The 24,256-nt window shown below is 37.0% G+C and overlaps 4 protein-coding genes across 5 annotated transcripts; 2 read left to right on the plus strand and 2 right to left on the minus strand.

Moving 5' to 3' along the window:
- The first annotated feature begins 608 nt into the window (after positions 1-608).
- On the plus strand, positions 609-4,999 carry LOC143457209 (uncharacterized). 2 transcript variants are annotated; one of them, XM_076955225.1, is made up of 14 exons: positions 705-727; positions 810-885; positions 1,027-1,174; positions 2,206-2,390; positions 2,713-2,860; positions 2,937-3,000; positions 3,147-3,309; positions 3,416-3,576; positions 3,638-3,809; positions 3,930-4,003; positions 4,073-4,256; positions 4,361-4,468; positions 4,551-4,653; positions 4,713-4,999. In XM_076955225.1, exons 1-14 carry the CDS (start codon positions 720-722, stop codon positions 4,859-4,861), a joined length of 1,743 nt encoding a protein of 580 aa, XP_076811340.1. In that variant the 5' UTR covers positions 705-719; the 3' UTR covers positions 4,862-4,999. The 2 variants fall into 2 exon arrangements, with proteins under 2 accessions (XP_076811339.1, XP_076811340.1); XM_076955224.1 differs by having other exon boundaries at positions 609-885.
- A 4,631-nt stretch (positions 5,000-9,630) lies between these two features.
- On the plus strand, positions 9,631-15,389 carry LOC143472649 (ubiquitin carboxyl-terminal hydrolase isozyme L5-like). The gene is made up of 4 exons (XM_076970014.1): positions 9,631-9,968; positions 10,087-10,703; positions 14,446-14,603; positions 14,998-15,389. Exons 2-4 carry the CDS (start codon positions 10,108-10,110, stop codon positions 15,213-15,215), a joined length of 972 nt encoding a protein of 323 aa, XP_076826129.1. The 5' UTR covers positions 9,631-9,968; positions 10,087-10,107; the 3' UTR covers positions 15,216-15,389.
- Positions 15,390-15,975: 586 nt separating this feature from the next.
- Positions 15,976-18,196, minus strand: LOC143472496 (arginine-hydroxylase NDUFAF5, mitochondrial-like). The gene is made up of 8 exons (XM_076969985.1): positions 17,982-18,196; positions 17,761-17,868; positions 17,522-17,673; positions 17,415-17,454; positions 17,245-17,355; positions 17,091-17,177; positions 16,833-16,974; positions 15,976-16,643 (listed from the first exon to the last, which is right to left on the minus strand). Exons 1-8 carry the CDS (start codon positions 18,180-18,182, stop codon positions 16,492-16,494), a joined length of 993 nt encoding a protein of 330 aa, XP_076826100.1. The 5' UTR covers positions 18,183-18,196; the 3' UTR covers positions 15,976-16,491.
- LOC143472337 (COP9 signalosome complex subunit 5-like) lies at positions 18,196-19,829 on the minus strand. Its single transcript, XM_076969973.1, has one exon. It carries the CDS (start codon positions 19,808-19,810, stop codon positions 18,557-18,559), a length of 1,254 nt encoding a protein of 417 aa, XP_076826088.1. The 5' UTR covers positions 19,811-19,829; the 3' UTR covers positions 18,196-18,556.
- Positions 19,830-24,256: the final 4,427 nt, after the last annotated feature.

A 24,256-nucleotide genomic window follows, 5' to 3' on the forward strand; every position in this document is an offset into this window, starting at 1 on the left:
TTTTTGTTCAGTTGGCAGTAATTCACAGTCTTGTTTGGCACGTGACAATTACTTTCGGGTGTTATGAAATGGTTTGACCTGGAATCGCAAAAATCATCTTCTACCGTTCATGGCGATTCACTTTTGTCACTTACGGAAAGAAATTATGCGAGTTATGTTCGTCATTGGCGGTAGGACTGGTCAGGTCGAGACCTCATTGTGCAAACCAGAAACTACCAAATCAACCAGTTAATTGCGAGCTTGCCTGTCTCGGTTGTTGCTACTGGAGTGATTATGCGGCAACATACTGCGTGTTGGTGCAAAGAACGCTACATGCAAGCAATATTGCAGATGTAACGCTGATTAATTTAATTGCATTGTTTCATCACACATGTTTATTTCCTTGAACAGTCTTCATCGAAATCCTGGATTAAATCGGAAATAATGCTCGGTATTGTTTATCACTGGACGATTCCTTACAAAGCTGATTGGTTGAAATATGTGGCGTGATTAATTTAATTTAATTGCATTTCATCAGACCCAGTTATTTCCTTGAACAGTCATTCTTTGCTTGTATCTTATACGACGCATCATGCCACATCCGTTTAATTCACAGTTAATCGCTTAAGATCTTTATGATTTCAGTTGTATTAGGCGAGGGAACTAGACGCGAGTAAAATGTTTGTCGGTTTCATAATTTTAGTTCTTGTTGGATTGCTTGGAGTTGAAGTGGATGCGCAATGTACAGGTAACTCTGTTGATATTACCGGTCTTACTAGTTTTCTCACCATTTCTTCATCGTGTTCTGTGTTCAACATCTCTGTTACAAGAAGCATAACTGGAAGGACCTTCATTTTTGTGGAGGCAAATTCTTTTTCGTCAGTTTCTTCCGGATTCCAATGCTCGGTGATTTAATTTGAAATATTGAGAGTCGATGATTTAAAATCTTGTCCAAATACACAAGATCAGTTTCTATTGATATACAACGACAGTAATTTAAGTTTTTTCCCAGTTTGGTTTATTTTGTCATAATATAACTTTGTTTAGTTTTATAACGGAACATCCACCTCTGACCAACTTTTGGGTACAATTGGAGAATCGTTGGCCGGTTTGGTCGAGTTGTTTCAAAATTCCACAAATGCATTCATACAATGTTTTGAAACCGGAACAGCTCTTTCCTTCGCTTTTTATACTGGTGGGTAGCCTACTGGGGGTTATTATTTAAGCATAAATTTGTTTTGGTGGCTTGATCCAGTGAAAATGAAATCAAAAGGCTGAATTTTACGCCTAACCTTGTATGAGTATTTCAATTTGTAATTATGGACAGCATTGGCTCCGAAAAATTAATTGAAAACACTAAACCAGGGATGTCCAACCTGCGGCCAACCTGAGATTTTTGTGCGGCCCGCTAGTCATTTTCGCTACAAAAGTATGTACTTCATGTACCCATTTTTCTTGAAATTTAATGTTTTGCGGCCCATTCAATTATTTCAAGTGACAATGCGGCCCACTATCATAAAAGGTTGGACATCCCTGCACTAAACAATACATTTTGCAACAATGCTTAAAACCATGTGATGACGGTTTGATATATAAGTTTGTTCTTTGAACAACAACAATGGTCAGCAACAGTAAAGTTTACGAAGATGAGCCGAGTTTTCATCATGTTATCATATCATATCATATCATGAATATCCTATCATATCATATCATGATTATCATCGTAGCTTGTTTCAAGTCACTTTCATAAATTTTTATGATATTAATCGAGTTATTGTAATAACTTAACCGGAGCTTTGAAAGTGAAAATTATTAAACAGTTAAAGCGAGAGATATGTCCTTGCACAAGTTGGCCTTAAAAATCAAAATGTAGTTGTCAGCAAATACACTGGTGAAAAGAATTGTAAGTTATTAATATTATGTAGTGGTTAAGCAGTTACTGTTAAAAATAAGTGCCTAAAAACGTACATTTATCGCTCAATTATGACGAAGATGGCGGTTCTTATTACATCACAATAACAGAAACAATTAAAAAGTAGTCTTCAGTAAATTTAACCGCTTTGCGAGCGTCTTTGCTTTGTACTCGAGAAATGCTAAGTTGCTCTAAAATTTGGAAACATGAAATTTCTGATTTGGTTTGTTCACTTAAATAAGTGAGGAAAATAAATCCAGAAAATTAAATTGAGGATTATTAATCAATGAAAAGTGAATGATTTTATATTTTAGTGCCATCTTCGAACGTATCTTCGGAAGTTTTCGAGGACGTGCCACTGATAGAAGTGCAGTCACGTTTTTTTCCTCAAGATTATCCGCTCAATTACGTCCAGGAGACGGTGATAAAGAGCAGCCAATCAACAACTTACGCCGTGTCTTTTAATTCCACGTTTGCTCTTAGGCTGGATCCACTTTCTGTAAGAATAATAAGAACAATTACTTCAACTTTGCTTGCATCCATGTGTATGTTACGTCACAATTGCGTTTGTTGTTTCCAAGCAGACCTTCACCTGGCAATTTAGAAATATTTTTTGCTACCTCACAGTACACCTGAAGAAGCAAGCTTATGCTTGCGAAAGTTCGTGTAGAAAAATATAAATAAAGTTAACTTTCAGAGTGCCAAACTATATCCTGCGATTTTATTTTACTTTAAAATTTGGTTAACGCGGTTCAGACAACATCTATTTCAACTTTGTTAGCTTAGTAAATTGAACGTCATTTTCCCAAACAATGACGCAGATAATATCGGATGAAGGAACGCAATTGGCTTATATTTCAACAAGCGTCGTTCCGGCCCCGTTCAACATCACAGGAAAAGAAATTAAGATACAATTTGCCTCTGGCAATGCTCTTACAGCGGAAGGATTTCAAATCACATTTGAAGCAAGTGAGCATATTTATTTTTAAAATTTAATAATTACAATTCTTGCTTAACCGTCGTTTTTATGATATTTTTCCACAAGTTCCAACAATTCCACCAGCAGCAAACGAACTTTTTTGCGGAAGTCAAGGCCATGTCAATATCAGGTAGTTTTAACGTTTAATTTTAAATTTTTAATCAAATTATTTTCACCAAAAACATAACTGCATTTATAATTCTTGCTAAAATTGTGTTTCCTATTTTGACAAAAATTGACTTCTCTGCGTCATAACCATGCTGTTGGTGTTTTTAGTTTATCAACACAAACTGTCAACGACTTGTGCGGAAATGATAATGGTTACGTCATTATCAGCGCAACTCCTGTTGACGATGTGAACTCAGTTGACCCCGAATGTAGGGCAGATGCGAGTGATCCAAATTTCAATCTTGACCTGTCCGACTGTTCTATATTGAAGGTGATTTATTCATCATCATTCATCCAACTTCTTTAGAAAATCAAATCAAATTTTATAATGACCTCAGCCTTTTTCTACTAAAATGTTTCTATGACGTACAACTTAGGTCATAGACGACGTGATCAAAGCGCATTTTCCTCTGCGATGTCTTTCTAAATTGAACGAATCTGCACCGATCCAGCGCTACGTTGATGGATGCCTCAACCTGACGTGCGAGTACAACAGGAGAGCACTGCTTGAAGCTAGAGCGATTGTTCCCGAGATCAAGTGAGTGTTCGACGTCTGTTGCAACATGTTGACGCTCGTTGCATTGAACAACTTTCAACAGGAAAGTGGCGCTGGATTCTGTTGAACAAGAAGGAAGATTCGGAGTTAAAATTTACTTCACCAAAAATCAGTCTTATTCTGATAAACTGGATGCGGGGGCTGAGGTCCAGGTACCGGATCTCGTCTACACAAAAGTGGAACTGAGTACACCTGACGAAGTTCTGCATGTTCAGGTTTGTAACGATGCGCCCTGGAATTACCTAATCTGGATCCTTGCAAATACTTTCCCTGAGATTGCCATTAGGCCTATACGTCAGTAATGACGTCATTTCATGATAATATTTTCAATTCAGTTAAAAGAATGTTGGGCGACACCAAGTGAAGACCCTGATGATGAAGGAACAAGATATGACATCATTAAGGACAGGTGACCATGTTAATATGTAATAATAAGCCTTGTTACGCATTTCTTGATTTTTCTGTTTTATTTTAAAAGTTTACCAGCTAATAACCCATTTGAATCTGATGACGCAATTAAAATTGACCGGAACTACATGGAAGAGTACGCTGCTTTCAATTTCAAGGCCTTTGTGTGGTCAAATAATTTAGAGGCAGCAATCTACGTTTATTGTCGCGTCACAATATGTCACGAGGATGTTGAATCTGGATGTCCAGCCGGGGTAAGCAGTGGTCGCTTGTAACAACGGATTTTTGTGTTTTACCTTTATTTGAAAATTCTATTAGCGTTTGTTCATGAAGTTTTTAATTTTCATGTCACAATAAGCCAAGTGGTAACTCGACGAAGAAACGTGACGTGGCATCACCTGATTCGCTCCTTGTTGCATCCGGACCTATCTTCATCAGCAAGAGCAAGAAGAAGAGTTGTGAAGAGGTAACATCTCACGCGAAACTTTTTGTCTTATGCGACATATTTGAGGAAAACTTTCAATTTATCTTTTTACGTTTCTTTATAGTCAAACGGTGGCTGCAGTGACGTGTGTGAGATGCGTAACGATGACGTCATGTGCATGTGTTATGAGAGAAGATCTCTCGCTGAAGATGGAGAAACATGTCAAGGTAAAGTCAAAACGATTTTTCTATTCTTTATGCTGTATTGACGTCATTTATTACGTCAGATGTTGATAAGTACGAAGTTGTAGTCGGTGAAGGCGATTGGTCGTTCCTAGTTTGCGTCATCGCAGCATTCGTCATCGTGGTTGGATGCTTGCTTGTGTGGAGCAAGAAAGATAGAAAGAGCAAAGATGGCTTCCCAAGTCTTATTTGAAATCGATGAAATAAACGAAGACCACGTCATGTCTACTTTTGTGATGATTTTTTAATTATTGTAAAATACGGGTTAAATAAGATTTGGAAATCTCGTCTTTAAGAATCGAATCAGCGAAGCGTAACACTGCGTCATGATAACTTCAAATAATAAATTAATTAATTAATAAATAAATTCAAAATAATGACAGCAGAATCACTAAGACTGCCACAAACTCTAAGTCCTCCTCTCACTGATAATCTCATCTTTTGCGACAGTTATTTATCACAATTTGATTGTGTGGAGCGAAAAAAGTTAACATCGCTACTATGACATTTAATAATTCGCTTGTGTACTACTCGTGTGAGGTATTACACAAGGAACATATCTGTCATAAAGACCGCATATGCTGGCGGTAATTGTTTGAATATGAGCGAGGACGATTGATGGTTGGTGACTTGTTTTGCTTCTGCTTCGATTGATGAGTTCTCATTTCTCAAATTTGCGTGACTATGCTGTTAGTTGCTTGATTCTGTCTATACAAATTACTAAATTATAAAGTTTCCATTTTATTTATTATAACACAAAGGCTTTTGCCTTCGGGCAAATCTTGCTGAATGTTACATAGCGCTGTAGTAACCAGTGAAATCAATCACGTAAAAAAAGGAAGATTGTAAACATTGCATCGATATATATATGGCACACCAGTTCAAGCGAGGTAATTTATCTGACGTCATTAAGGAGAACTCAAGTTTGGTAAACAATTGAATTACAGGATTCTAAATTAAATTCCAAACAGCTCAAAACAACTCGTGACTCGTGACGTAATCGTCACACTACCTTCCTACCCAGAGTAAAGCTTGCCTGAAATGAAATTGAAGGCAACCTTTACTCGACAAAATTATGTCTTTGATTAAAATATTTATCACGGTCATTAAAACAAGAATTTAGTACAGTACAATGACAGAGTTCGGTAAATATAACAAATATCGATACACCGTTTCACTTGAAATACAAAACATGAGACATAAGCTGACAGAAGTGTCGCATTCCCTTGCGTGTCGAAGGTAAAAAAATGAGCGATCACGTCTGCGTGTGTCATTCCGCGGCTGTAGCAAGCCTTGTTCGCGGTAGAGAGAGGCATTTTGTTGCGATGTCCAGTGGACTTTGTTTCTTGATGCGTAAAAAATATATACAATAGGTTGCTCATGCTCTCGGAGATGTATAACACGTTAGTTAGGCGATCAAAACTTCATCACATCAACCAGGTATCAATGTCATTAGTTCTGTTGTTTCCGAATATGTCTCGTTGCTGATATTGGAGATAGAATTACTTGAAAGCTTCCTCGTTGACTAGCGTTCGTAGTTGGCTGATCTTGCTGTTGAAACTTGATCATCAAAACTTCATAAATAGCTGGTAACAGTCTTTCTCGCTCAATGTGCAACTAACTCAGCAATTTCGAACTTATCAGGGCACCAATTTATGACAAAGAGAAAACGATGATCGTTGAATTGATATCTTGTTTTTCTTCTCACTCGATGAGATGGTTGTCATTTCTTGAACGGTTTGCTTCTGCTGTTTGTTTAAATTCTGTCTATATATATTACTAAATTATAAAGTCTCATTTTGTTTATTATAACACAAAGGCTTTTGCCTTCGGGCAAATCTTGCTGAATGTTACATCGCGCTCAGTAACCAATGAGACAGTAAAAGGGAAAAGGGGAGATTGAAAACATTGCATCGATATATATATGGCACACCAGTTCAAGCGAGGAAATTATCTGACGTCATTAAGGAAAACTCAAGTTTGGTAAACAATTGAATTACAGGATTCTAAATTAAATTCCAAACAGCTCAAAACAACTCGTGACTCGTGACGTAATCGTCACACTACCTTTGCTATAGCATTCTAAAAAGATTAACACGCTCACAAATAATTAATTAATCAACAAGCGGGCTCGCTCGGAATATGCGTGCTCGACCAATAGCAGTTTTAACTGAGCACCGTACTGCCGGTCTGTAGGCCTATTTCATGGCAGGATGCGGTGTGCACACCCGGTAACCAAAGTGAACCATTGTGCAACGATGAGCCAAGTGAGCATCCATTCAATCTTTCTTCAGTTCTAATCCAGGCTAATTACTCCAATTACTTGCATGTAATTGTAACTATGAATTTATCTATCCTAACATAACACCTTATCAAAAAATCCTGTGGGCCCGATAAGTTTTCATCCATATTTAGAGACAGGGTCGTAACCAATAGTGAGGGCGCTATTGTGAAATAGCAGCCTGTTGTTTTCCAGTAGCAACCTGCTACAGCTTGCTCACTCAATAATTAATAGATAGGCTGCTCTTTGTGACGTGATTAGTAGGAGGTTTGTTTTCAATTTTTATAAGAAAAATGTGAGGATAATGTATTTTCAAGTCTTGATACTCTTCAACATCCTTGACATAAACAAACAGTGAGCTGTCCTGTTTTCAGCAACAACCAATAACAGCAGGGTGCTACTTGAGCAATGACGGCTTTCATTACCTCATGAACAGCAGCATGTCATTTACTAAGCAGTAAACAAGAGGATGTTATTTGAAAACAGCAATTTGTTGTATAACAATAATATCCGTTATTATAATAACTCCCCTGCCTCTTCCAACCACTAATCAGCAGCTACATGGGGCCAGCAATTGCAGGACACTGCTCAAAAACAACGCGCTGCAAATACTGACGTCACGAGTAAATTTTAGCATCTGCTCAGTTAAAACTGCTTTTGGAAATTTGGTCTTTCATGGTGGCTGAATCATAGATATCTTATATATAACAATCACTTGCAATCAATATAATCACTTGTTTTGAATCATTCAACTCTCACTTGTATGAAGGACTACCCCATTGCCTTATCCTATACGGTACCGGTAGGCAATTAACGTAGGCAAGCTTATTAATCGATACAGCTAAAATGGAAATGTTTACAAAAGCAATCAGTGATAGTACTGTAGTGGCCTGGGTTGCATTTTTAATTCGCTTGTGCACTACTTGTGTGAGGTATTACACAAGAAACATATTTGTCATAAAGACCACTTATGCTGGCGGTAATTGTTTGAATATGAGCGAGGACGATTGATGGTTGATAACTTGTTTTACTTCTGCTTCGATGGATGATTTCTCAAACTGCGTGACTATGCTGTTAGTTGCTTGATTCTGTCTATACAAATTACTAAATTATAAAGTTTCCATTTTATTTATTATAACACAAAGGCTTTTGCCTTCGGGCAAATCTTGCTGAATGTTACATAGCGCTGTAGTAACCAGTGAAATCAATCACGTAAAAAAAGGAAGATTGTAAACATTGCATCGATATATATATGGCACACCAGTTCAAGCGAGGTAATTTATCTGACGTCATTAAGGAGAACGCAAATCTGGTCAACAACTGAATTACAAAATCCCAAATTAAATTCAAAACATCTCGAAAACAACTCGTGATTCGTGACGTAATCGTCACATAGCCTTCCTTCCCAGAGTAAAGTTTGCCTGAAATGAAATTGAAGGCAAGGTTAACTCGACAAAATTATTTCTGTGGTTATAATATTCATCACAGATGTTAAAACGAGAATTTAGTACAGTACAATGACAGAGCTCGGCAAATATAACAAATATCGATACACCGTTTCACTTGAAATACAAAACATGAGACATAAGCTCACAGAAGTGTCGCATTTCCCTTGCGTGTCGAAGGTAAAAAAAATGAGCGATCACGTCTGCGTGTGTCATTCCGCGGCTGTAGCAAGCCTTGTTCGCGGTAGTAAGATGCGCCGTGTGGCGATGTCCAATGGACTTTGTTTCTTGATGCGTAAAAATATATACAATAGTTGGCTCATGCTCTTGGAGATGTATAACACGTTAGTTAGGCGATCAAAACTTTATCACATCAACCAGGTATCAATGGCATTAGTGCTGTTGTTTCCGAATTAGTCTGGTTGCTTATATTCAGGGTTGCCATCAGTCTCAACTCAAAAATAAGGACGACTAGAAAATCAACGAGGAATACCACCTTAAATAGTGTACAACAATAGAAAGCAACCAACGTTCCTAAAAAAAAACAAAAAAACAAGACACTATCTGCATGCTCATCCCACATCCGCCCTAAAAATAAGTACGAAAGTGATAATAATGACATGGTTAAAATGGTTAAATTCATTTAGTTTGACTGTTTGATAAGGTAAACCATGGTTAGAATGCCCAAAATTTGTTTAAGTTTGGAATATTGGTACCTGGCCTACGTGAGTCTCTGGTACCTTTGCACTCACTCATGAAGGCCTAAATATAGGAAAAAGTTTTGAGGTAATAAAAAAAACGTTACAACGTCATAATTCATCGGTCGCGATACTCGATCCGGATATTGAAGTGCAAGAGCAATGGAGATCTGATAACAATAACCCTTAAAGGCCGAACTGCTTTGTGGTGAACATTACTTGACTAAGTCGCTTGTGTCTCAGTTTGTAAAACTGCTTCTATATATATTGCTGATACCGGTATATATTCACAAATGCTCAAATGTGCATTTTAAGACAATTCTATTTAAATGTATATAGCTAAAGTACAAATGTCTCACGTAACTTGTACAAGTTTTTATAAACAATTTCTTACAGTACAGTCAGACCTCGTTAATCCAGACCACATTGTTTCGTCACAAAATGATGGTTTAGCAAGGTATCCAGATAATCGGAATCAAAACAATAACAGGGCGAAATTTTTCATAGTGAATGTCAGGTCGTGCTGCTGAACTGTGACTATAGAGCTACTGTACTTGACGCTCAAGCATATTACAGAAGCCCAGGAATAAGACGGCTGCTTTCATCGTGCATAGATAATTGGCTGTTGTTTTGTCCTCTACGACAAACACACGGAAACTTGCATTGATAACCTTTTTTTTCACTCCACACTTCACAACCCGGTTTATCACATTTTTTAAAAATTGTTTTAGCACATTTGTTCCGAAAATTCTGTGTTGGATTCGGATAACGGGGTTTCCGGATTTATAGGAGTAAAATACTTAGAAAGAAATCAGCTCCTTGTAGTTTTGTGTTGGATAACGGATATTCCGGTTGTTCGGGGTTTGGATTAATGAGGTCTGACTGTATATGTATAACTAAGATAACAGTAAACTATGATACAAAAATGGCTTGCTATATTGAGTTCAGGAAACTTATCATTGCATTTGAACATGCTTCGCTGTATTTCTTTTAGCCGGTAGGAATATCAAAGAAAATGAGTTCAGCCGGAGCATGGTGCTTGATTGAGAGTGATCCTGGTGTTTTTACAGAACTCATTAAAGATTTTGGAGTCGAGGGGGTCCAGGTTGAGGAAATATTTTCTCTTGATGCTGAAAATTTTAATGTCCTGAAACCAATTTATGGTCTAATATTTTTGTTCAAATGTGTTCCTGATTCAAAAGAAGAAGGCAGCATCGTAGAAGATAGTCGACTGGACGATATTTTTTTTGCCAAACAAGTCATTAGCAATGCCTGTGCAACACAGGCTATAATAAGTGTGTTATTAAATGCAAAAGATGAAAACATTAGGCTTGGAAGCACACTGCAAGAATTTAAAGATTTTGCTCGATCATTTGACTCAACTATGAAGGGTCTGGCGTTAAGTAACTCCAGGGTTATCAGGCAGGTCCACAATAGTTTTTCTCGACAACAAATCTTTGAATTTGAAGAAAAATTACAAAAAAATGAAGATTCTTACCACTTTATCGGGTATTTACCGATCAATGGGAGGCTTTATGAATTGGATGGATTAAAATCTGGCCCGGTTGATCATGGAGCAATTTCCTCTGATGACTGGTTGGACATTGTCAGGTAATCTAAGTAATTTTCGAAGCTGGCTCAAAAACGTAATATAGTCAAACATCCCAAATCGAGCACACACAGATTTGTCCCAAAAAAAGTGCACCGGTCATTATAAAAAACAAACAAAAAATGATCGTCTTTTATGTCCTTTTGTTGACCTATCTTTCATCTAACCATATGGTAAATATAAGCTCACTGCATGTGGTCTGACCATGTCATCTGAACATATTTTGTCAGGCTACTGATTTTAGGCCAATAACATGTTTCGCACTGGCTGTCTGAACTTTGTTGTGGGACGTTCCATCAGGGCTGGGGAGCCACTGCAAAAAAGCATAGGCTCCGGCTCCAGCTCCGGAGCTATCAAGCATTCATCCATTAGCTCCAGCTCCAGCTCCGGAGCTATAAACTTTTAAACAGCGGCTCCGGCTCCGGTATAGGTTTTAAAAATAGCAGCTAAGACAAATTATCACTACGTAACACAATTTTTGTTTGGCTACTTTTTTTAATGCCCCTTTATGTATTTTTGGGTGCTGAGTTCAAAAATCCAGTTAGTTTTTTCGTACCATCGTTACTTTTTGAAATACTGTATTCAAATTTTGATATTTCAAAAATTCAAATCGTGTTCTACTCTTGCAGTAGATTTTAGCTCCACATCAAGGTTCTGTTTGGTTTATTAAACGCAAAAACCAGTTTAAAAACGTTAATAAGGAAGGCTTGAAGATAAATGTAACATAGTTTTGTCAAACAGTAAGAGTCGTTTAAAAATGTACTTTTGAGCGAGTTTTTCTTTTATGACTACTCCTGTCTTGCCTTACTAAAGACCAAATGTGGTTTCCCATCATTACACTATACCAGCGGCCTTTATATCATTTTTCCATTGGCTCAATATCCTGATGAAGTCTCTCACCGTGCTCCTCACTGAAGTCACCTAGATTTTCTTGAAAAAAATCTAGATGCGAACATAAAAAATGAAGTTTGACAGACATGCGACAACCCATGTTTTGGTAACTTTTGATCAGTTTCTCCACCAACTCTTTGTAATTTCGGTCCCTTTTATTTACCAAAAATCCATCAACCACACCTCGAAATGCTTGCCACGCTTCTTTTTCTGTTTCATTCATTTTTTCTTCCAAGCTTTTACACTTTAACATTGTGTTTATCTGAGGACCAACAAATATTCCTCCTTTTATTTTGGCAAGTGATGGTCCGGGAAACATTGAACGGATTTCTTGAAAAACTTGTCCTTGAAAATCCAAAGCTTTGACAAACTGTTTTACCAGACCTAATTTGATATGAAGTGGAGGCAGTAAAACTATTTCCCGGCTTACAAGAGGTTCCCTAATAAGTAATAACGTTGTACATTCCTGGGTTTAGTTTTTCCCATGTCGGCCATTAATTTTCTCATAGTGCTCACCGTCAGCTCTACTATTCCACAAGCACAGAATCCAAGAGTATTTTGAGTAACCACCCTGCAGACCAAGCAAAATTCCCAACATTTTAAAGTCACCACAAACATACCACTTAAACTGAGTGTAATTGATTTTAATGAGCAGTTGCTTGACGTTTTCATAATCTTTTTTCATCTGTAAGGAATAAGCAAGTGGAATTGATGGATATATGTTGCCATTGTGAAGTAACACTGCTTTAAGACTTTTGGTAGAACTGTCAATGAAACGCCACCACTGAGTAGGATCATGATCTATTCCAACAGCACCAAACAGGCCTTCTACATCTTTGCAATAGCAAAGGTCTTCAAAAACTTCAAAGTAGACAGAAAACTCCAAGCATTTTTGAATAAAGCATTTGAATAGCATTTTTGAAATCAGCGCTTGAAAATCATACAGATACACTTAATAAATGTAGCCAAACAAAAATTTTTTTAAATTTTGTTGCGTAGTGATTAAAGTTTGTTATATTCAATACTGAAGCTGGAGCTCATAAATATTTTGTAGCTCCAGCTCCAGCTCCGGCTCCACAAGAAATGTTTAAAAAGGCTCCGGAGAAAATGCTTGGCTCCAAGGCTCCAGGCTCCGGCTCCCCAGCCCTGTGTTCCATGCCGGTAAATTTGAAAAAGCTTATATGTCATTTCCTAATGGAGGAACTTAGTCTTCTTAGTGACTTTTTCTTTGGTGTCGTTTAAGATGTAAACCTTTGTTTTATATGTTAAATATATTTCATAAAGTATGTATGTTAAATATGTTTCAAAATCACTCAGCCATATCCTTTAAACTTTTCAGCGTTGTGAGTAATAAAAGTTCTCTCGATTGGAATGCGAAAGATGATATCGTAATCGTTTTGAACGCAAGAAGAGAAAAGTTATTGGAGTATGGTTCTTTTTGCGGTCACCACGATTATGATATCATCTTTTGCATTCCAAAATGAATGAAATATATTTAACATTCAAAATAAAGATATATATATACTTTAAAAGACACCAAAGAAAAAAATGAAAAAACTTCAATCACGCGAAGAGTCTTCTCAAGACCACGCAGGTGACCTGTGTTTTGTAATGTACAAACCGCAAAATGCATACCAAATTCAAACGCACGTTATTGATTCTGACTCTGCTGAAGATTTAAAAATGTTTTACTTGTGATCGAAGACTAAAACCCTTCATTAGTAAATGACATATAAGCTTTTTCAAATTTACCGGCTTGGAATGTGCAACAACAAACATGTTATTTGCCTAAAATCAGTAGCTTGACAAAGTATGTTCAGATAAAAAGGCCTAACCACATGCAGCGAGCTTATATTTACCATATGGTTAGATGAAAGATAGGTCAACAAAAGGACATAGAAGACGATAATTTTTTCTTTCTTTTTTATAATGACCGGTGCACTTTTTTTGAGGACAAGTCTGTGTGCACCCGATTTAGACGTTTGACCATACTTGTCGAAAATAATGGATTATTATGAAGGTTGTCATTGTTATCAATCACCATCTCTAACAAATCAATTTCCTCTCTAAATTAAGCTTAAACACAACTGCGGTTGAAGGAGGCATGTCGACACTTCACAGTGATTGCAACCATATTGGCCTGCAGCTGTGTAAGTCCATTATTTCATTCACCAAGAAAGTGACAACTTTAAGCACATTAGTGTTGCTCAACTGGTAGTTTGATAATAAAGGAACTAATCAAAATGAGCAAATTCTATTATTTGTAACCTGTTTTCACGAATATTCTTTTTGACACATCCCTAGTTGCTGATTGTATTTAAACATGAATGGCTTCATAGTAATAAATGTGACAGATAGCTCACTGTGACAGTATTGCCCTTCTAATCTAAATCCACAAAATTTGATAATTGTAAGTCTGCCACAAAGCAACTGGAAAATGCTCAGTGTGTTTTCAATTAAGTTCACAATTTTCTATTGGGCATAGAAAAAAGAAACCGGGATATAAAGACAACATGTTGTCCAAAATGTAGCGACAGCAGTTTATTCCTAGCATACGTCACTGCTTGCAATAAATAAAGAGACAAGTCGAAACTTTTGTGAAATAATTTGAAAGGATATGTTGGCGAGTCATGATCGCTTACATACTCAAAGGTTTTAAAAATTAACAAGCTTTAAATTAAATAACATAAACATTGCAATGGTTGCAACATTTGTATTCTATGTTTATTTTCTGTGAATGACTTAAAACAATTATTTCATCCATTGATATAAACGTCTCTGATACTGAAGTCTTCTGGTAACAAAATTGTTGTTCTCTCCCAAAATGATAAATTGTGGAAATGGACATTGCAGACCTGTTATACTGAAGCGTATGAAGAAGTATGCGGCCGGGGAGATCCACTTTAATTTGATGGCAATAGTCGGAGACCAGAAGGAAATGTTGGAGAAAAGAATTGAAGATCTTTCCTCCCAACTCCAGAGCTGTGGAAGCGGAGGGATGGAAGTGGATGGTAATATCATCGCTCCTGTGTACATCATAGAAATATCGTTGTTTCCTTTGTATTGCCACTAAAATTAAAAATTATCTAGGAAGGTAATACATTAGACATTTTGGTTGTTGATCAAATTCTACGAAGTAAGCGTATGTGTTGTGATAGACATCAAAGTATTGTCATATTCAGACCACCAAGGTATTTTGGTTGGACACGGCTGGTTTAAGCGATTCTCAGCTTTTGAAGTAGCGATATCAACAATAGGAAACAGGCCGCAAAATTTTCAGTATCTTAAAGTGATTTAGTTTCTTTGGCACACACACACATGGCATAGTATATGTAGTTAAAATGCCGCTATAAGGTGCAAACTGCAGCATAGCACGCATCAGATGGGCTTCTGTTTATTTTTCAGTTGACGTTGATTCGATCAGTTCTGAGATTGAGGTTTGCCGAGGAAGATTGAAGGAGGAGATGAGAAAGCGGGAAGGCTACAAAAGAGAAAATATCCGACGGAAGCACAACTACTTGCCATTTATTATTGAACTTTTACGCATTTTGGCTTCACAAGGAAAATTGTCAACACTCATTGAAAAAGCAAAACAAAAAGCTTCAGAAAAGTCTAAAAATTAATTTTTGGTGTTGGTAATCTACATCAACATATCAGACTTGTTTAAAACAGTCAGACCCATAGGTTATTTATCCACCTGCAAGTAGAAATCTTTACAACTAACTTAATGAAAATGACTTGTGTGGAATTTCAAACAGTTTTCGCTTTAATGAGCAAATAAATTTCTGTGCGTTGTGTGTGCACCCTATCTTTCATTCTCATTAGAATTTCAAAAGGCTAATTGTACTCGGATCGTGAATAGAAAACATGACTTTTCTTTCCTTCATGAATCTCGTTCTACTCTTAGATTGGCTAATAAACTACAACTGGGGTAATGATATGGTTCTTGGGTAATGATATGTCACAATACGTGCAAAGCATGTTACAAATTCGGAACTAGATTTCAAAACCCGGGATTCGGGTACATGGCATTAAAACCTGGTTTTTGTTTTCTAGCCTGGGAATTACCCCAACAGCTGGCGTGCTTCAATGTCCCAGGTCGCTTGCAGAATTTGATGAAAGTAGCTAAAAATTTTTTTTTGACCAAACATTTTAGTGTTTATTTTACGCCTCTTTAAAAAAAGTTTCAATCATGGTTTTTTATGGAATGGTAGCCCAAAGCATAAATTAACATGCAAAATTTCAGAGAGCTCTATGGAGGGTTTTTCGAGTAATCAGTATTTTAGTAAATTTACTGTATCATAAAACAACCAAAGATTTTATGGCATTTTTGGTTGTTTTACGCCTCCTTAAGGTAAAATCAACATTACTGTCACAAAGTAGAACTGTGAACATTTCATTGTTTTTTTAGTTTGCTTAATTCGGTTTGGCATAACAAGCATAATTCGGCACGTTTCTATTACCCAACAAACATTTTGCTTGTCAAATTATGCAATTTGTCATGAACTATGCGCTGACTTGAGCATAAATAACCTGTGGTATAAGAGAACATAAGCGATCAACACATTTCAACTGTGTGATGAATAATAATACAATGAATCTTGTAAACAGTATGGAGCTACACCATTTTGGTTAAAAAATTTGAATGCCACAGTTTTCCAAAAACAACCGGGTTCGGGTAAATCCTAGTTGGAAACACTTGTAAAAATGTCAATTTGCTGAGTAAATCACTTCTTGCCTTCAACAAGAACTTCTTGGTATTGTTTGTCTTTTCTCTGTTGACAGAATTGCAGAATCGCGTTAGGGGAGACCCCTCATATGCGACCAAGATTGATGCCAACCACACACTTGACTGTAGTTATGGGCTCAACGCATTCGTAGCTGCCCTATCACCAATCTTCAATTCTGTGACTTTTCTTTGGCATTGAATCCTTTTGGCACAGCTCCCCGTTCCAAAGGTTTCTGTTGTGTTTCGTGTGGTTTCCAACCAATCATATGGAGCAATTGAAATGTTGCTGGGATAAAATTTTCCATCGTATCTCCGTACATGGCTGAAATTTGTTAAAAATTCATCTTTAGTCAAGCCACAGCCACTTAATTTTGTAGCAAACCGCAAAGATATACATGAACATATTCAAGACAGTTCACTTTTACAAAAATGTGGATTTGATTTTAAAATAGTTTTAAATATAACAATTACACTACAAAGTTCCAGTAACAAAGTTCATTTACGCACTCACCTTGATAGATGGCAGATGCAGCTATGATGGTGTCTCTGTGCAACATTTTCCTGCTCAAAAGTGCATTGCTTTCTCCCATACCTTGCAAGTCTTCCATTAATTCAAACATACTTGGATAATTCACAACAAGTTGGTCAAAATCCTGTTAAATATGAAAACTGAAACCTCTATTTACGACTAAGCAACCTGTATTATAAAAATTCAAATAATCAGTGTGTAGCATCCTAGAATACCAGATGTCTAATACAAGGCAAATACCAAAGTTACGAGATTAAACTTGGCAGATGAGAGCAGATTTGCCAACTGGTGTCCTTGCATCATCGGAGAAACATGGGGAGCAATTCCCTGCAAACCAAAGTGGTGCGATTGTCTTTGAATTGAAGGTAATTAACTTTGACAGATCAAGACTTACTCCTTCCCTCTCAGTTTCAGCCAATTGCAGAGAACATCGTAATTCAAACAAAGTGTCAGAACCAAACATTGCTCCAATAAAGCAGCCATCAGGCTTCAAAATTCTTAAAACCTGTTATGATATAAAAAATTAGGCTCGGCTGAATGATGCATTTGCACAGGAATACTCACTTCAGAGAAATATCCTTGAAGGTCGTTGACCCAATGGAGACTGCAATTGAAAGAAGCTTGAGATGAAATTGAGTTGTGAGAATATGGTTTCAGCAAAATAAACAAACCTTAAACTTGTCAAGACCAGATCAAAAGTGTTATCTCTAAATGGAAGGTTTTCTTCATCAAAGCTAAGACCTTCACATGGGATAAGAGAAGGGTAGGCTTTGGTCACGTTCTCCTTGCACAGATCACCTTGCAGCATCATGCTCACTCCATCCTGGAAAGTCACAATTTTGCACGACTAATATGTTAAATTGCTACCGTAAAGTCATTTGGATGACCACAAGAGATAAGAATGACCAACCTCCTGTGCTAAAGATTTCGCCAAAAAGCCTTTACCACATCCCAAGTCCAGAGCAAGTGGGAATGATCTTTTCACGTCTGCAATCCTATCAACCACTGAACAGGCCACCTACAAATCGAATGCACTGTTGAGCAAAACCAGATTTTGTTATAACTCACAATCAGTTGTAACATCATCAGCACATCACTGTTATTAAACATCGAAGACAAAATGGCCGCCACCTCTTCCTTTAAATATTCAAAGATGTGTCCATCCGGGGATAAAACTGCCCTTTGCTTTTGAATCTGTTTCACTTTCCGGTCAAAAATATTGCGCACTCCACCATCAAGAGCTCTGTTTTGCAGAAGTCGTTTTTGGGCATAATTGAAGCTGAGATGCAGTCGAGCTCCAAGCTTAAATAAATTACCTAAGCAGTTTCTCATTATTGAGCAGCTCTCTGTGAAAATAAACACAACTCATTATCAGGTCACAAGAGTTTGATTTTTTTCAAAGATTGTATTGAAATAACACAAAGCAACGTGACAAATACAAGTTGTCTCCATGAGTAACAATTGATTCTCATTAAACCATTCGTGAATTCACTACTGCTCACTATGCTAAAGCTCCACTGATAGTGCAGCTGATAACAAATCAATTAACCAGAAATCAGATTCAGCATCAAAACACTTAATTACAATAATGCAAAGTCTTCAATTTAGTTATGTGTTATTTTCAAAACGTTTCATAAATTCTATATCGTATGTGAACAAAAATGAGTAAGTCACTAATCATTGCCAGTTACAGGCCATTTATAATCTCAGTGATTCTGCTCATGAATTTCTCTCAAGTTTATTTTGTTGAACAGTTGATCTTTTATCACTTGCGACATGAGCCCATGTATTCCCTCAATGGTGAGTTTTTTACTGTCCTTGGTAGCTTTTGAAAGTTTATCTTCAGATTTCTTATCGTGAGCATCAAATGAGTACATAGACCCAATTCTATTTAGTTGAGTCTCAGCATTTTCCAACTTTTCAGACAAATCGACAATTTGCCCGGTCATGTAGTCAGCATTGGTGAGCAAGCTTGACGAGCTCAATGTTGACACCCAGTACTTATTCCACAAGCTTTCTAATAGTCTTTTATCCAATGCAGACTTGAAATAGGAAATTTCCAGAGCGTAGTACTGCTTGCAATGAACACCAAAGTCTTCTATTTTATTCAATGGGATGGTTTGATACTCACCAGACGTGTCATCTGGTGGTTTGTAGCCTTTAGGGTAGGTGCGAAAAGCTCCAATATTAACCTTGCCAGCACTAATTGTTCTAGTTGGGTCAATGACAATGGCTAAAAATGGTTCCTGGAACTGCTGGTTGAGAAGTTGTGTGCTAACATCAATGCCAGACAGCCAGCAGCCATAACCTGGGTGGCTGTGATACCAACCGATCGCATTTTCAAGTCGACCCACATGCTTGGCGCTATCTATGTAAGCTGCCATATATTCGTACGCAGCCGCCTGTGCGTTAACCCTTGTCTCCGTACCTTCAACCGGCAGGGCGAAGACATCCATCACCAGCATATTCTCCCCATCTATTTTGCCGAGCATCAAACCCATGACTTCGAGGTTTCCGCCAGACCTTGCATGCATCACCATCTTAAGCAAAGCAAGTGCTGAAACTTTAACATATTTGAAGTAATGTGGATCTTTAGTCCATGGCTTTGCAGCCAACATATCCTGCTGAGCTTTTTGGTCATATTTGTAAATATCATCCGAAGAGTTTACAGACTCGATCATGTTTTCAAGCTCCCAATTTCTGAGTGGAATAGAAGAGACATCTTCGGACATCTCCAAGGATTCCTCAACAACTTGAGAATCTTCACTTGCCAGCAACGATGAAGATGGACCGGCTGCTTCACCAACAACATTTCCATCGCCAGAAGTCTGAGCTTCACTGGACATTTTCCCAAAACAATACTTTTCCGGCGACCAACCACTAATTACTTTACTCAACACAGTCACAAATGGCAGAACTCTAGCAGTGATGGTAGAATTATATACAAAGCTATATGTCATATAAGATATAGTTTAATGTCTAACAACAACAACAAGCCATTGGTAGTGGAAAGTGTGGCACCTGCATGCAGGAGGTTCATCAAATGACCAACTGGAAAGTGCGACAGTTTTCGACAAGAAATCGTGCGTTAAAAGTCACAAATTTTGTTGTGATAGTATGGGCACTGGAACCTAAATTCTTTGATTAAGTATTAGAACTTGGAGTTCAAGCAGCCATTTCTCTGTTTAATTACTATAAATCGGGGTGAAGATAACAAAGTACAGTATGCAGGTGCCACACTTCTGTATTTTCCGCTACTGCTACTAAGGTCGTCGTTATTAAAAACAGCCGTACTTCCCACTCTCAGTCTGCTAGTTATCAACAAGGCGTCTAAAAAAGCTGCCTTTTCCCCAATGTGTTTTCTGTTTCACATTATTTGTTTAGGCAATAATCATTATGTCTTCGCAATTATTCTTACACTTAAACCCAATAGGTTAGGTCGGGAAGCCAGTGTACGAAAAAACACTCTATCTTGCTGATTCAAACTCAAATAAAACAAGTTAAACTCAACATACAACAACAAAATTTATACAATCACATGCAGAATTTCATCCTGCATGACTACGGTAACTGCATCGTTTAGCCCAAAAATGTTCAAATATAATATGGTGGGTTTTATAAACATAGACAGACATCACATGTTTTCAGTATTAATTTTTTGGACAATTTTTATTAGTAATTTAAGCCTTATTTTGCAAAACTTTTTTCAAACATCACCGGAAAATGTTAGGTACGTGACTTAAATAAATTGTTTCTGTCATGCAGTGGTTGTAGACTTGATCTACACTGCGTACCAAAAGCAAAAATGATCAGTGTGACGGGAAGTTGCCAGATACTTAAAATAAGCAAAACAAAATGATGGCATCCATGCTAAGTTCGATTGGAAATAATTAAAAACCAACGGTACATGCAAGCCGAGTAGGCAAGCTTTCTCTGCTTGTTTTCGAATCGACAACTAAGATTTATTCTACATGGAAAAGGTCATCGTCACAACAGGGAACACGGGTGTATAATCTCAATTATTTCTCAATGCAAAGTTAAATAAAAGTAGGGGTAAATGTGCTTGTTAAATATTTAGTTTTAATATATATATATATGATTTACTTTTCCATAGACATCGAGAAATTTAATTAATTTTCTATTGATAAAAATGCATTTCCCATAGTCGATCTTTCTCGTACACTGGATTTGACACAAAATTTAGACCCAAGCAGAGAAAAGTAGTTTGAAAAAGAAACCTAAAAATGATAGCTTCACAAAAATTTAAAGAAACGTAGCGAAGGACCAGACTACAGAGGATAGCAAGATCATACCCGAGATTTTTTTACAAAACGGCTTAGCACACCAGGACAAACCGGTGTCTCCAAAAATAGGAGACATTAAGTTTTGCTTCGGTTTGTAGTGTGTACTTCACAAATAGTTTAAAAGTGATGTACCTAAAATAAACGGAAACACTAATTTTTTCACCGATTTCTAACGCAAAAGGTAGCATACTTATCTGCACAAATTCCGGGCATCCTTGGGCAACGAGTCGTAGAGCACTACAGCTCCTTTCTTGCACACATGCACACCGGAATTTTCCTTCTGCACACGCGAGATCTTGGCGAAAACTGCCATACTCTGCAGTCCGGGCTGAGGAATTAATACGCAAATGTGCGAAAAAAGTATTCTCTAGCTCGTTTCTTTCGTGAGATATCACAGTTTTTGCACTGGACATTGAAATTTCGTTTTGGGCTTAAAAATCAGGTCTTTCTAAGCTAGGTCAGTTTGACGCGATGGAACTTAAAAAGTATCGTTTGTAGAGACTTAAAATTTGGTATAGAGTTAGAATCTTGCTCACTACCTGCAAAAACTCCATTTAATTGAACCAAAAATGAATACTAAAATAGCGATTTTTTGGTGAAATTCGGAAACTGCATACTTTCTTTCCATATCGGTGTATTGATGTAATGATGTTGGTTTTCTTGTTTTCTGTCTGGTAATTTTTTTAAACATAGACATCAATTTTTTGGTATTAAATTTTTAAGAAATTTTTCAGAAATCAAAAATTAGAAAAACAAAAATAGAGACTAATGAAAAAAAATGGCATCTTTGAATTTCATTTTGACAGAATAAAAAATCGAAAGATGATTACATCCCAATGCGAGGATAGGTTGAGAAGCAGTTTTATAGGGGCACTATTAGAAATTATGAAGCGAGTAATACTTACAAGATCAGGGAAGGGCTTAGAGTACTCCTCAGCAATAAGATCGTTTGCTGTCACACTTCAGTTCTATTTAACTAAAGCATATGAATTTGTGCGCTAAACTTTTAAAATGGCTCTACCAAGTGGGGATGGCGATGTTGATTATTTTAGGTTGGCCTAAAGCAAAAAGCTTTAGTCTTTCTTTTAGAACCCCTTGACTATTTTATCTTTGACTCCCTTGCAAATACTATCTCTGATTGTTTCTTTAAATATGAAGAAAAAAAATCGCTCTGGATCCTCTTCCTCTCGGTTTTACCTTCTCGCTTATTCATCGTTCAATTTAAGTGATAGCTCTATTCGGAAGAGAAATGGATATGAAATTGTTTCTGGTGTGACTACGACTATACTTTGGAAAATATAGCAATTTAGACTTTATGAATGTTGTGCTGACTTAAAGAAGCAATCAGAGATAGCATGCGCAACGGAGTCAAAGATAAAATAGTCAAGGAGTTCTAAAAGAAAGACTAAAGCCTTTTGTTTTAGGCCAACCTACAATAATCAACATCGGCATCCCCACATTTACGGTGACCCGACTTCTTTTACACAGAAGAAGAACACTGCACCCTTTGAAAATTTCGATTTATGAAAGTTTCTTTCTGAAAGGTGCAAATTGGAGTCAGATAAGGATCGAGAGACAAATTGCATTCAACTGTCTGTTAACGAGCGAGTTGCGGCAGAAATTTCAAAAATTCTCGAAGTATCCAGTTGAAAGAATTCTCGCTGACGAACAATGACTTTCATGTTACTGGCGTTATGGATTACGCTGATGACAACGCTGGCCAACACCAGCAAGCAATACAAGCAAGCTGCAAGCATAGCTCAAAGGAAAGATGGAAGAAAAATCATCAAGAAGAACGAAGCTATCAAGCTGTGTGGAAGCCTCTACAATGTTTTGGATCTGCTTCCGATTAATTCTTAGCCGGTAAAGTGCATTAAGCATTTCTGAATAAATCGTAGCTTATTCTTGGTGTTAGCATATTTCAGCGCACATATTACAAGATAATAATAACAAAACTATTAAATACGTTTCTTAAGCTGATGTTACCTCATAGATTGTAGGCCCATGTCCCCAAGGACCACGCGTACGTACATAGGCCTACATTCATGCTATAGTTATACCTTCTATTTGTTCTGCGTAATCCACGCATCATGTAATCTTAAATTAAATTTGAACTAAAAGATAGTGTATTCCTTACCCCCCTATCGACTTCTATCTCTACTTATTTTTCAATCTCATGTTTTGAGGTAGATGATTTTTTATTTTATTTGCATGGACACAAGCTAACTAAGCCAAATACTTATCATCGGTCACTTACTCCCCATTGTCTACCTACAAAGCAATCTTTTAGTCTTTTCTTACGCTAAGCACTGTTAGTTACGCATTATATTAACCCACCTTTATTGCTTCATAAATGACATACGTTAAGTACTAGCGTTATCACAGGCCGTACGATTATTTTGCCTTGTTTGTCATCATTAGGGCCATTTTTATTTTGACCTAACGAAATTGCTTATTTGTAGAGGCCACAGTTCTTCCTCCAGTTACCCAAACATAATATTTTGTCGATTTCAGACCCAAACGTAATATTTTGTCGAAAAGTCAAGGTGTTTTATGGATTATAAAAAGTGCGTCATGTTTTTTGGCGATAGATTTAGGTAACTTGAGTTATTTTGTCCTTGTGAAAAGGGCACTTTGCCTCGATTTTCTCCGCATGGCTTTCAACAAAATACTTTTTATTGCACTTCACTATAACCTCGCAAAAATTGCACCATAAAATCACCCCCGGGAGTTGCATTAAATTCATCAGAAAAATCTCGACAAATCTGTCTAACCTTTGCTGAAGACGATTTAGTTTAGCTTGCTTAGGCATTTTTGTATTACAGAATGTCAGTAGGCTATTCCTAAAATCCAAACTGTTGATCTTCGAAAAGACCACGTTTATGAAGAGGAAATGTTTTATAAGAATTATTTAAATACGTAACAATGAATAAACAATGGACAATTTGCGATAAAAGTTACTGCTGATCCAATGGGGCATTGTGACTTATTTCCTGCTTTTATGGGTTAATATGGTTTAATTGTGTCGCAGTTCCTGATTTACAATGCTTCCACGAAGATTTTTACAAAAATTACTCTCAAGAGTCAAGAAACACAAAAACT

Source organism: Clavelina lepadiformis, chromosome 1 (assembly GCF_947623445.1).
Source record: "Clavelina lepadiformis chromosome 1, kaClaLepa1.1, whole genome shotgun sequence".
Classification (NCBI taxonomy): Eukaryota; Metazoa; Chordata; class Ascidiacea; order Aplousobranchia; family Clavelinidae; genus Clavelina; species Clavelina lepadiformis.